Source organism: Periophthalmus magnuspinnatus, chromosome 12 (assembly GCF_009829125.3).
Source record: "Periophthalmus magnuspinnatus isolate fPerMag1 chromosome 12, fPerMag1.2.pri, whole genome shotgun sequence".
Lineage (NCBI taxonomy): Eukaryota > Metazoa > Chordata > Actinopteri > Gobiiformes > Gobiidae > Periophthalmus > Periophthalmus magnuspinnatus.
In genome coordinates, this window is record NC_047137.1 from 5,480,300 (window position 1) to 5,494,476 (window position 14,177).

Below are 14,177 nucleotides of genomic sequence, written 5' to 3' on the forward strand. Positions count from 1 at the left end.
TTCTTGATGCTCCTCTGGTGAAGACAATAGACACACCCATCCAGAATACAAATGTGCCTAGCTACTCTAAAAGATAAAAAGTGCACACTCTTAATCTAACTCATGCATAATTATAAAACCGTTCAATCTTAATTTGTGTACTTAATTATCCTTATAAAATGTATTCTCCACACTTGACCCACTCAACCAACTTGAAAGAAATAAAGGTTTGATAATCTCAGTACGATTTTGACTTTTTGACCCTCCTCTGGTGAAGACGGCAAACCCACACACCAAGAATACAAATAAATGTGTCTAGTGGTCACATCCCTTGCCCCTGTGCTCCTGTCTGCTTATATGCGTATATTTCACCTCTCTGGAGCCCTCACTGCAGGATTCCTCAGTCTCTCCTCCAGGCTGTTCCTCCGTGGCTCGGTTGGTGCTTGTTAGATCTCTCTGTCCAGGGAGTTCATGGATAGCCGCTTCTGAAAAGTGCTATTTCTGTCAGCCCTCAAGCTGTATGACATGGTCCACTTCTCTGCCACACATAGGCCTATCTATTCTAACCCCTCACTCAACATTTAACCTTAGAGTGCATGACAGGTTACACCACCCATTTCACTAAAACATAACATTTACCAAAAATCTTGCCTAGTTTTTTTTTTTTTTTAATATATATAATTTGGTGAAGTTGATTCCTTTCCTTCTTGGTTACTTCCCAGTTTGTGCAAGATGGCATATAGACTGATTTCAGACTTGTTGCCTATTAATGCCACATTGTTAACAAAGGCCAAAACTTAATAATAATAAAAATAGCATGATTATTTTGTTAAATGAATGATTGTATCTGCATTTTGGATGTTCGGTGTTATTGACATAGCTTAAACTGAAATATTTTAATGTTTTTGCAATCAAGACAGTTCGGTTGTCAACTGGAAGTCATATATAATCATATAACATAAATAGTAGGCCTGCATCATATGTAGTTTTGTTTGTTCATGTATTAATTTAGGCTACTTTCTATCTATACATTAAACCAAATTGTTTTTTCCAGGCCCTCACTCTTGCTCCACGTGCTTACACACCTCTTGTTGCTTTGTTTAGACCTGACAAAGCAAATTTTAACACTTTCTCAGTTTTTATGGCCCCAAAGGAGGCAGTCCCCGTGACGTCAGGAGGCACAGCTGTAGACTCACTGCTGTGCGCATGCGCTCTATCACGTATACCATCGCTGCTTTGTTGGGACCAGTGCTGCTGTGACTTTCTGCTCGTCAGCTGTTCACAGCAGGACATTACGGGCATTAGACGACATTTTTTGCTGCCTTGATAAAACATAGACGTTCGTAGGTTAACACGGTGTAATTTTGCGAGTTTTGACGCTTCCATCGACCAAAGAGAGGCTCTACAATATATAAACAAACGCTGCGAACTGCTTTTAAGGTGGCACGTCATCTGTTTTCAACTGCATCAAGATTATCGTCAATTTCCCCAAAACTAATTCCGCTTAGATTGCAATGACAGCAATGGATCTACGTGTACCACCTCACTAGGAGTCAATCTCCCAAACCTTTGAGTGTGAACATGATAGAGGAGGACAGTTTGTTGTCAGGAAGGCAGCCCATGGCAAGTGGAGGAGGAGGAGGGCTCGGACATCTAAACTCGGCCGAAGAGAAAGTAGCTCTTACCCACTCCGAGCAGGTCGAGGTCGGGCCTCCAGGTCATCTCCCCGGGTCTCACTAGTGCAAAACAACCGCTCGCCTCGTTATGGAGACCGTGGGCAAATTCGAGTTCAGTCGAAAGGACTTGATCGGACATGGCGCATTTGCTGTCGTTTTCAAAGGCAGGCATAAAGAGGTACGTTTTCAGTTATTTTAGACTATAAAGCCATACACGTTTTCTATAATGACCCAATAAAAGAATAAGCAGCAAATTACCTAAGAATATTTGAATTAGTTCGTTTTAATTTGAATCTGAAGCATCCAAGTTACCTTCCACTGTTTTGTTTTCATGGTACGTCCTTAAGAGAAGAGGCCTAGCGTACAGTACGTGCCTTTAGCTCCTAGACAACCCCCCAAATCATCAAAAAGTATGCAAAAGATAAGCCCAATGCACGTGTGATGTTTATTGGTTTTAAGTTCTGTGCTGGTAGAATTTAAGAAATAGTTGTAGTTTAGTTTTTAGCATTGAAATGAAGGGATGCTAGCTGTGGTGAGCATGTTATAACTTGTCCATGTCCTGGGAGTGCCTGTATAAAACGATGCACGCACAATATAATCCTACTTTCACTATTTAAGTACAAAATAAACCACACCTTTAACACCACCACCCAGATGCGATGATTCTAAATATTTGTTTATGCAAAGTCCTAAATCCTGGAATGAATTGTGTATCATTGTATTCACACACCAACTGTGTAAATAATTCAAGTCAATAACCATTTTTTTTTTTGTCCAGAGAAAGTAATACTGTTTGTTTGTTTTTGTTTTTATCTTGTGGGACTCTTGATTCCCATCCATGGTTAAAATAAGTTAAGAAATACTGACTTCTCTGAATATTCTTAAATGCCTTATTTGTTACATGAATACATTTTTGTTTTCCACTAAAAATAATTATTTTGGTTTCAATGTCTTTGCAGAAACACGACTGGGAAGTGGCAGTAAAATGCATCAACAAAAAGAACTTGGCAAAATCCCAAACACTATTGGGCAAAGAGATCAAAATTCTCAAGGTAAGCAAGCACAAGTCATGCAACTGATACACAAACAACAGTTCTGAATGCTTTTTAGTATTAAACATAACAGCATTATTATGTCTGTTTTGCTCTGCATTTGATATTTGATATTTTCCAAATGCTTTGCCCTATAATAATGATGCTTACAAAGTGCTGATTTCAACAATATTTAGAGGCGCTGTAATAAAACACTGTCTTTTTCCTTGCAACATGTCTTAAAATAAGTCTAGACAGAAATGCTATAAGTGAATTGATTCACTCTTAAAAACACATGTTCTTTTTCTCACAGGAACTTAAACATGAGAACATCGTTGCGTTACTGGACTTTCAGGTATGGTAATGCGCCCTGCTCCTGTCTCTCTCCATGTAGCATCCTGTTACCAAATGTTTTCTTTATTTACATTCTGTGTCAAGACACATGGCCACCTCTGCAATGTTTATCTTTTGTGGCAACACTAGGTTTGCGACTCCAGTCAAACCTGTATTTTTAGATAATTGTAGTTACAGTTTGCAATACACAAGTTTACCAAAAAAAAAGACAAAAAACAGGTTATTGTTGTAATGAAAGTAGTAACCTTCCAAATTGATTGTTGCTTATTAGTATTTCATATGATGTATTTAGAAAATGGTCTCTAACTAAATTATCTTAAGCCTAACAATTTATAGTAATTTTAGTGTTCTTGCACAGTGGTTGGTTACTTTGCCTCTTTAGTTAGTTAGATACTAAGTACATACAGTTGGTATGCCATGATATCAGATTTTTGTATTGTGAGAAGAAACATCATGATTCTACGACTATATATTCACAATTATTGCCATCATGACCAAACGACAAAGTCTTTAACTCACATACGTTCACTTACATTGCCTAATAGATTGCAATTTCTCTTTCATGTTAACAGCTTTATAAAATCAAACATTAATTCTGAGTATATGTAAATATGAAACTAGGCCAGATAAAAAACACAAAAAAAACCAAAACAAAAAAACCTACACTTTTCATGATTCAGGTTTACTTTTTTGGAGAATAGATTCAATTGTAGTTACTCAATTTTGCTTAGAAAATTCTCACCATCACTTAATAAAACAATATCACAATAAAATCACAATTGTTGGTTAACTGGTTGATCTTAAAGTGTATGCGACAGGTTAGATTTTGATGAAGTTTATAATTTTACTTCCTGGTTGGACATCTGCAGAAAATGGAACATACGTGGAGGTTACAACTATAATGTTAACAAGGTCCAAAACGTGTCTAAATTATACAATAGTTATGATTTGACAAAAAAAAAAAAAGAAAAGAAATGACAACACATTTATTTTATTGAATCAAGGTTTTAACTGTCAGAAAAATGCCTTCCTTGTGCGTAAATCGACCCTGTATTTGGATGGAATTAATGACAGTTGATGACATAGTGGGATTTTGCTTTAGAACTCCCAGCTGCTTTCTGTATTTTCCAACTTTATTCAACTTTTCCTCATAAACTGCAGCTTGACTAAATGATGACGAATATTTACCTCACGTACTATCCCACCAAACTAAGTAATAATTAATAATTAGAAAAATATATTAATCTGTCAAATGCACTTTAACATCCCTACCTGACATTTGTATCGATACCATCTAGTTATAAATGGTGATTATGGTGATTTATTTATTATGTTTACAAAGTGGACAGAGTATTGCCTGTTGCCTGTAAACTTGTTGCACTCCAAGGCAACAGCGAGTTATCAGCAGGAGGCACGGTCTTACCTGCAGATTAGCAAATAGACTTTGACAACATCTGCCAGGTAGTTTAGACATCATAGCTACCCATGTGTCCCAAACAAGCAGCCCTCTATCCAACCAGCTGCTGCTTTTGTCGCGTAGTCAGTGTGTTTGCCACCTCAGTAATGCAACCTGTCTTGTACGCCTGAGGGCCAAAATGAAGAAGACCATAGCAACTAGCCAATGTTCCCATGCCAGATTTGTGATGTGTTTTAGCCAAGTAGAATGAAACCAGTATTTGTTTTGCGGTTTGTACTTACAAGAAGAATAAAAAATGCCTGTGCTGTCCGTGTGCCGTCATGTTGTCAGAAGTGTTGAGTTGCGCTGACTCTGTAACATATGTTCTCATGAGGTGGTACTGTCCCAGCCTTATAACAAGTAAATCACAAACCACATACCGTTTAAAAGCATTTAGATGTCAAACTATGATTCACTACATGATAAACTAGTACTAAAATAAAAATAACTTCCATATCTGTGTGATTTTGAGGAAAAAAGTTAAGATCTGCTCCGTGCGTCTAATGTAGTTATATTATTGTCAAATTTCTGGTCTGTTTGTCAATATGGGAGATTTGGATTCATACAGTTATTCACTTTTTTTTGTATAATTATTTTCAACATTCATTAATAACTTTCTAATAAACTTTAAAACACTTCAGTGCTGCATACCTGGGTTAGCTTATAGATGGTATTGGTGAATTTTCAGATGGAAAACTCTACTGTTGATTTAAGTCAGTCTTGCATCATACAGTGGACAGTGATAGTCTAAAGTCAGGTTGCGTTTCTAGGTCTGTTGTTGTGTAACGGCAGAGTCTGACGGCGGACTCTGCCATCCACTGTCTAATTAGGTCTGTTTGAAATAGAAACCATGACAAACATTTGACCCTTTTGCCTTTCTCTTGTAAGTAATGCTGCAGGGCACTGGCCATGGTGGACATGCTGTCTACAGTTTATGAATTGTCTATGCCTCCCAATGTAACAATCCATTTAAATCATTTTGCTATGGAAGGTAATTGTTATTATTTCAAAATGGCACTTAATTAGGGTTTGTGTTTCCAAGACCCAACCACCTAAGATGACTAGTTAGCTTTCAAGACCTCAGCAGGGAGTGTCATTCCCCTAATTAGTGTCATTTGAGTCATTTACCAAATTTTTCATCTATCCTGCTAGTCATTAGCCTGACTTTTAAAATATTACTTTACTCGCCAGAAATGGTTAAAAATGTTTTCTGTCCCTTGAAACCTAAGCTTGTAAATATTACACTAAAGTCAGTTAGCTAGGCCTGTCACAACAAGTACTATAACAACTTATTTTTGGGCTCATTATTTATCGTATGTGCTGTTGCCTATATTTTCTTTGGAATAATGGGGAAATTCTTGTTATTTTTGTTTTATTACAGTAAGAATCGAGCGGTAGAGGGTTGAATAAGTCACTTCGATGGCTTATTATTGCTTCATTCTCTTGTCTATTTACAAGAAGGTTTGCCGGGATTATCCTGCTTTATGGGTATTTTGTCAGTCTCAAAAAAATGTAATAGTATTGTTAATCTTGATATTTTTCTGTAGCTATATATCATGACTCACAATTTATCGTGACAGGCCTACAGTTAGCCTCCATGTTTCTCTGCACTGTTTACTCAGGTTTATTAGCGGTTAAATGTAGTGTTTATACAAACGTTGGGCCCATAACTAATCTATAGCTAATTCCGTGTAGTTTGTCCGCGCATCTGTTGCCGTAGTAACATTCAATATCCAACTTTAACGCAAATTCAGCTCTGACTCAAATTGGGTAATAACACGGACCACATATACTTCAGATAGATAGACGTGTTAAATAGACGTAGAAGTTCATCTGGACACATGAAATTGATATTAAATGAATAAAATCAAAGTAATGTTGGTTGGATGGGTCAAGCCGACACTCACTGCCCTGATTGTAGTCAGGCCTGAGCAAGTCTCCAGACAGCTCACTCCAATCCTTCTCGGCCTCTGACTTGTTGTTCCAGTGCAGCTCTATACTGAGGTCATAGTGGCACTGCAGTCATCTGGGGCCATGTGATAAGAGACTAGCCTGAGGTAAGCGTGGGAGAAGAAAAGCATAGGACTACAATGTGATGAGTAGTGTATTTGAATGTGTTCTTTTCAAAATAACCCAAACTAGAGTAAATTACGGTTAGGTAAAGGGTAGGGTAAAGTGTTTGAATTGGTATTTTCTGAAAACGTTTGAGATCTAAACATATAATTCTTGCCTATGAAATGTTATTAACATTTTTTTGGCACCTCAACATTAGATTCAACATAACCGCACTGGCAGAGTAATTATAATATGAGTTTGATTTGTTTGCACTTTTACAGTTATGATTGTTGATTAGTGATTATTGCAGTTATGCAGTTGCAAATATTGTGTAATTGTTATTAGCATCAATTTTAAGGGTGTTCAATATATGTTTCCTGCTGTGGAAAGGTTGCTCTTGGATTGTACCTTGCTCTCAACAGTGTGTCCCTCCTTCTCACTAAGCATTTCACTGATTTCAGTTATAATTCTCATGATTGTGATTTTTTGTTTTTATTTATCTTTTTTCCATGATTGATCTTCCCTAATGCACATTGTTTGAACCCATCTGTTATTACTGCTAAACCAACCACTCCCTCGTTCCTCAGGCACTTTCTAGTAAACAAGAAATCAAACTGAACTGTTTTGCTTGGGTTGACTCCCTTTGTTTCTTGAATGATATCTAAAAAAATTTAAGTGCTCATGACATGGTTGTTAACTATGGTTTCGCTAAACCATAGTTAACATCATTATTCTTTGGTTGTTTGCTTGTAGAAATTCAACAACAAAGGCAAGATTTTACAAAAAAAATAAAATGCATATTTTGGCTTGTTTTGTTTAATTGTTTTTTTGCTTTTTTGCTTTTTTGGGTTTTTTTAAATTCTAAGGGAGTTTGTAAATGTACTTCCTGTTTGGCCACAGGCAGCAGATATGACACATATAGAGGTAATTCCAGTTCTGTTACCTAGCAACCGTAAATGGTCACATTTTTATATAGCGCTTTTCCACCTTCTAGACACTCAAAGTGTTTTACATCAAGGAACCACTCTCTCATTCACACACTGTGTTAAGTGTCTTGCTCAAGGACACATGACAACATTCATCTGTGGGAACTGGAATTACACTGCAAACTTGTGGGTCAGTGGATCTGATCCAATGATGTTTTACAGTGAGAGTGGGATTCAAACAACCAACCTTCTTCAGATCAGTGGACAAACACTCTACCAACTGAGCTACTGCCCCCCGTAATGTTAAAAAGGGCCATACATTGTTTAAATTATACAATAAAATAGATCACAACACCTGTTAGACCAGCGTTTAAATTGTGCCTTCCTTGTGCATAAGTTGTCCCTGCATTTTGGATGGAATTGTTTGTGTCATAGGTAGAAGTATTCAGTTTAAGAACTTACTGCTATTTCCTGCATTTTCCAATTTTTTGTTTCTACTTTTCATCACAAATTGCCACTTGACTGATAAAATTGTGCTGCATATTTACCTCAGGTATTATCCCACAAAATCAGGCTATAATTAGAAAATTATATTAATGTTAAATTCACTTTAAGCATTGCAGAAAACAACACTCTTTTTTTCTTCGTGCAAAACTGCATGCTAAGAATACACCAAGTTAATCATTATACACCCATAAGCCCCTATGCGTCTGTGCCAGCTGTTCCTGCCATTGTCCGTCAGTGGCATCTGTTTGTTTACCTGGGCTCTTATCTGCTCTCTTCACAGGAAACTGCCAGCTCGGTGTACCTGGTGATGGAGGTAAGCCCACTGGAGCCTCTGGTTTTGTTTGCATTGCTTGTATTGTCCCAGCTTTTGTAGGCAGCTTTGACAGGCCTGGGCTAAAATTAGCACTGGCTTCAAGCACCTGGAGCCGTAATGGGCTCTGGACAAGGGGGTTTTAGCTGTACTTAGATTTGACCTATTACAAGTGAATGGAAAATATTTTGATGACTTGGTGGTTGTTGTGTATTTTAAAATAGTATTAAATTAACTTTTTCTGCTTTGAATGTATTAGTCCTATTAGTTGTTTTCAGATTCTATAATTATGATGATGGTGTCAGTAACCAAGATAGGGACAGTATCAACTTCCCCTTTGATAATTCTTATATAAAAGAAATATCAGTAACACTTTATAGTAACTACTGCATTTAAAATTACCATCCGCACGTTTATTAGATTTTTTTTTGTTACCAGTAGATGGCAGATGTGAAATCTCCCACCTCCCCTCACCTGGCCTGTGCTCTCTGCTTTTTCTTCTGGCAGACAGAAGTAATAGTAAAAGCCAAGGTTAAATCTCAACTGGACAAAAAGTTGTAGGAGTTAAGAAACTGTAAACAATAGCCGTTTACATTTTCAGTGTAGTTTGCTGCTCCCTTCAGATAGATATAAGGCAGTGTCCACCAGCAATCTGACCAGAACTGAAGAAGAGGCTTGGATGAGCAGCGGAACATCTTCACTCCTACAACTTTTTTTCCAGTTGACAGATTTAACTTCGGCTTTTACTATGGATCAGACCTGGATGACTGAGGGATTACACAGACATACAGAAGTAATGTAAAAGGCATCTAGTGGTGAAGTGAGAATACGGCAGGAACAGGTCGTCCAATCTAATTACCGATGGTAGCTCTAAAGATTTAATAATGAGTTTATTAAGAATGAGTCAGGCTAACTGCTTAATTAAGAGGTTAGGAGTTATGGCATTAAGTAATTACTAGGCCTGTTCTTGATAAACTGATTGTTCATTCACTTTTAAGGCTTGTTAAGGTGTAGTCATTAGAAAGTGTTATCAAAATATCCTAAAGGCAAATCCACAAAGTTGGAACCTGATTTAACCTTGCTGTGTTATAACAAAAATGTGCATATAACGTGTTTGATCTGCTCCCCAATTTAAATATTAGGCTATAGGCTTTGATGTCACCTGTAATATACTAATTGTCTGTGTTGTTTTTCCTGATTACAGTACTGCAATGGTGGGGACCTTGCTGACTACTTGCACTGTAAGTAAACGTCTTGAACTAAAATTTTAGACAATTTAGCCATTTGATATACACCAAACTAGTATTGTGAATTCTAGTAAAAAATACATAAAACGACATACTTAATAAATTACATTAAATTACACACTAGACTAGCATGGAAAGCAATAAAATATTTTGATTTTTGACTAGTACCAGCACTCTGAACAACACAACACCGAACTACACCATATTCAATAGTTAACAAAACATACCACCTGCCAGGGAATTGGCTCAGAGGATTATGCAAGTTTGGGATGGAGTTCAGACCTACTTCAGTGGAGAATGGGTTTACCAAACCAAGCAGTTTTAATACAAAAACTTGCAGTATTACAAACCTTCTCATGGCTTTTTGTGCTGTCAGCTTTTAGTTTTTAGTAGTTGTGTTTGCCGAAAGAAAACAAACCCAATAGAAACATGGCTGAAAGGGCTTTGTGAAATGTCCCGGTTTGCCCTGTTTTCTTATTTTGAAGCAAACGTGAAGTCATGCAAAAGGTGAAGCTAAACAAAACAAGAGCGTTGGACGTGACCAGAGGGCAGAGAGCATAAATACAGATGCTGGACACAGACAAAGCAACAGGAAGTGGCTCTTTATCTCAGCACACAGACACAAACAGCTCTGCTACTCAACTGATACATCTTTATAATAGAGTATAAACTATGGTTAAGGGCATGTTATGTAATAAAACACCCCTTTATTATACTATCAGTCATTTTACTGTCTTGTTTTGTCAACATTTTAAATATGTAGCAATGGCACTTCTCATAATGTCTTTCAAAGGCTGTGTGCTTCAACAAATTGACTATTTTGATTAAATTTTGTTCACAATTAGTGCACCAACTAATCCAAAATATGTATATGTATTAGAGTTGTCTAAAGTATAGAAAAACATGTAATAATACATACTAAAACCAATATCGAAACTAGAGATTTGAGCAAGGATCGATACTGCAAAACAACCACATTAATTGGACAAAATTTGAGCTTTCCTCAACAGTTTCAGTATGATTTTGAGCTTCATCAGAAAGAATAAAAGACCTCATGCTAAGATAAAGAACATACTATTATTTTGTATATGAAAATTACATTCTCTTACAAAAACTGAGCTTTTTAAAAAAAAAAAATTAATCGTGGTATTGTAATCGGTAATGCGTATTGAGTGAATTCCTTGGTATCAAAATACACTTTCAAATTTTAGTATCAGGACAACACCAACACTAAAGAATACACTATTATTTCAATTCTTTTGGATCATATATGTTACCCAGCCCTAATAGACACCCATACGACCACATATTGATCGATCAACAATTTACAATCATTTTTCATCATTCATTCATTCATCATTTTTCTTTTTGTTTGTTATAAAAAAAAAATGCACACACAAAAAGTCAAGTAAATAAGTATCTAGTATCGATTCTAGTTTAGTTTCGGTTAGTATTTGCTTTTCATACAACCCAATTATGACCCAAATAACTCATTATTTTTTCATACCTGACCAGTCCTTGCTTACCTCCTGCTTACCTGTTTTCAGTGAATCCACATTTGACCTAGTGAATCCGAAAACAGTTCAACAACAGTTCATGTCAGGTGATGTTAGTAACTGCTTGTATTGCACTGTGTGTGTTCAGCTAAAGGCACCCTGAGCGAGGACACCATTCGAGTGTTCCTGCAGCAGATCGCCGGGGCCATGAGGGTGCTCCAGGCCAAAGGGATAATCCACAGAGACCTGAAGCCCCAGAACATTCTACTGTCCTACCCGCCGGGGCGCAAGTCACACTCCAATAACACCTGTATCAAGATCGGTATGTGTTTTTATGTCAATGGTTTTACATAAAATAACAGCTTATCTCACATATTGGAGGTGTAGCTGTTTGATCATTTATCAATACTTCTTTGTTTTGGGTCAGTCAAGGGGGAATCACAACACAAAAACTTCTTCATGACCAACTGGATTTGCTTCAGACTTGTAAATATAGGCCCCAGTGATATGGCAATATGAATCAAACTGACATCTGTATAATGCAACTCTATGCAGACCCACTCCTCGTATAGATCACTCTGCTTATCCTCTGAGTGAGTGACAGAAAGTTCTAACCAATCACAGTGCAGTATGCATTTTCAGAAGCTACAGATGGGTTTCGTGAGCCCTTAAAGACAATAACCATAAGTGAAAAAATGAAATCATGATATTCCACTTCACCCACCCCTAGGTACTTGGAATTGTTGTTCATATACCAAATTGTCAAGCTGCGAAGTTTGAAGGTTAGTTTGAGTAAGATGAAGTGAAAGTTATCATATTATATTCATGACAGGCCATAATCACAACATGACGTTGAACCCTATGTCCTTACACCTCAAGTTATGCACGAGGTGTTTAACAAATCCTGAAAATGCAAACAGATGAGAATTTAGAGCTTGTAGAATTAGATTTTTGGGCTGACATCCCCATTTTATTACTCTCAAACTTAAACAAATATAATAAAATGACACCAGTTCATACCTGAGCACATGAACCAAATCTAAGATGGTCAGATGGAAGACAAATTTGTTGGTTTGACATGGATTGACCCTTTTATGTAATGGGTGTGTTATCAAAGTCAAATATGTGTGTGCCCTAGATAGGTCGCATCTCAGAAAGCGTACTGTGTAAATTCTACTCGAAATTCTATTGAACCAATCTCAGTAAAATGCAGACTGAGCTCTATAAGGGATGGTTTATTGGTAATGTCAGAAAATTTCCCCAGTCATCGGTATCAGTCCAATATTGACAATTTAAGCTGAGTTTTGTGACAGTACAGATAAATAAAATGACTGATGGCATTTTGTGCAGCACATAATTGTCCCCATAACAAAGGGAACAGCAGAGCCACGCACAGTGTAAGGGTATTTGCATGTTTTGAAAGTCTGCTAATCCGAAAGCCGTGTAATTCTTTTGCTCTGGAGAGAATGAACTGCCCTGTGGGAAACTGCAGCTTGGGACTGTCAGCCTCAGTCAGACACAATGTTCTAATCCCCAAGAGTTTTAAGGCAAATACTTGTGTAGAGTTTAAAGGACATTAACCATGCCAAGTTCAGTCAAGTCCAGTATCCTTCATTACTTCATAAATTATGGATAATAATTATGCTAAACAAGATCATTATGGTTATATTTAAATAGTTTGTGTATTCAGCTAGCAATGAAAGTGCGGTGTATTTGAAAGTAAAAAAAAAAAAGTATATTTCATCGTTAATTAATCTTATGGTGGAATACTGAGACCCATTTTGAAGAAACGGTTATTAAAACAGCCTGGAAATACTTAAACATCAAACCGTAGTGTTGGCTCTCATCTTACTCCTTATCCGTGGGTTTCAAAATTATGAAAAATTTGAACCGTTGCCATAGTGATTAACAATTTAAAACGATATTATAGTTTCTGAATGGGAAAAAGTCTTCAAAATACACAACAGAAAACTAAAACTCATGAATTGGAGTACCTTACTGTCGTTATCCTCAACTGAACCATAATTAGCAATGAGCATTATTTACCCTATATAATGATACTTGTGACAAATATTCATTGTAAAGTGGGACTAAACACCTAAACTCCCCATTTCAAATAGAGCTGCTAAACTGGGCTGTACCTGGAGGATTAAAGAAGGAAAAGAGGGGGAAGAAGGGGCATGGTCTGGAGGTACAAGGAACAGTGTGATTAGTCCAGCACGTACACTCTCCACACTTCAAACTCCGTCCCTGCAGTCAGGTGTTTGTAATCAGAAATACCTAAATACCTAGCTATAATTGGGGCAGAGTTGTGTGATGTCACCAAGTACTGGTACTTGAAATTACAGCAGCTACTGCAGGCAGCACACTCTCGTTTTTATGTTTTTTCCTCACAAAGCTGCAAATGTCCCTAGTTTGCACTAAAATTGCCAAAAGTAATAAGGAACAGTGGAGAATGCTATTAAAACCCCATGTTTAGTTGTTGACTTAGTGTTTAGTTCCACTTAAAACGCTATTTCTTTTAACCATATTTATCTTTTATTACTCTACTTTCAGCGGACTTTGGCTTTGCCCGGTATCTTCAAAACAACATGATGGCAGCAACACTGTGTGGCTCCCCTATGTACATGGTATACACTTTTTTTTTTCTTTATAGCATTTGAAAACAGGACGCGTGCATACTAAAGGCTGGTACCATTCAATGGGTTTTCAATGGAAGATTTAGCATTAGCCTCCAAACATCACCAACTATGACAAACCAGGGCTGTTTTGGCAGTCACTCAATCACACATGTGTAACACCATAGCCTGGTATTTAATTTATTGACGTAGCGATTAGCACCAAAATTAGCCTAAAAGCGACTCTTGACAATAATATCGTTTTTAATAGAACTCTCTACTTCCAGTAATTTTCAACATATTTTTCAATTTTTCTTCTCTGCAAATTGCTTCTTGATTGGTATAAAACTATAATTTATATTTCTAACAGGTCCCGCCATCTTTAGTAGAAATTAGAGAATCATCAAAACCATTTATATCCACTTCAAATATTATTATGGAACTAATCCCACCAAAAATAGAGCGTGCAATAAAGAACAATGCATCACCACAAATCCTGCATACATTTCTGAGCTGGAAGTT

General features: G+C 36.9%; 1 protein-coding gene across 2 annotated transcripts in view; it reads left to right on the forward strand.

Annotated features, from left to right (window-relative positions):
* The first annotated feature begins 1,179 nt into the window (after window positions 1–1,179).
* The window catches only part of ulk1b (unc-51 like autophagy activating kinase 1), a 28,464-nt gene continuing 15,466 nt past the window's right edge, over window positions 1,180–14,177 (forward strand). For both annotated transcript variants that reach the window (XM_033975922.2, XM_033975923.2), the window contains exons 1-7: window positions 1,180–1,833; window positions 2,615–2,707; window positions 3,000–3,041; window positions 8,265–8,297; window positions 9,499–9,535; window positions 11,186–11,359; window positions 13,594–13,667. In XM_033975922.2, coding sequence (XP_033831813.1) covers window positions 1,744–1,833; window positions 2,615–2,707; window positions 3,000–3,041; window positions 8,265–8,297; window positions 9,499–9,535; window positions 11,186–11,359; window positions 13,594–13,667 — 543 coding nt within the window. In that variant the 5' untranslated portion in view covers window positions 1,180–1,743. The remainder of the gene's footprint in view (window positions 1,834–2,614; window positions 2,708–2,999; window positions 3,042–8,264; window positions 8,298–9,498; window positions 9,536–11,185; window positions 11,360–13,593; window positions 13,668–14,177) is intronic.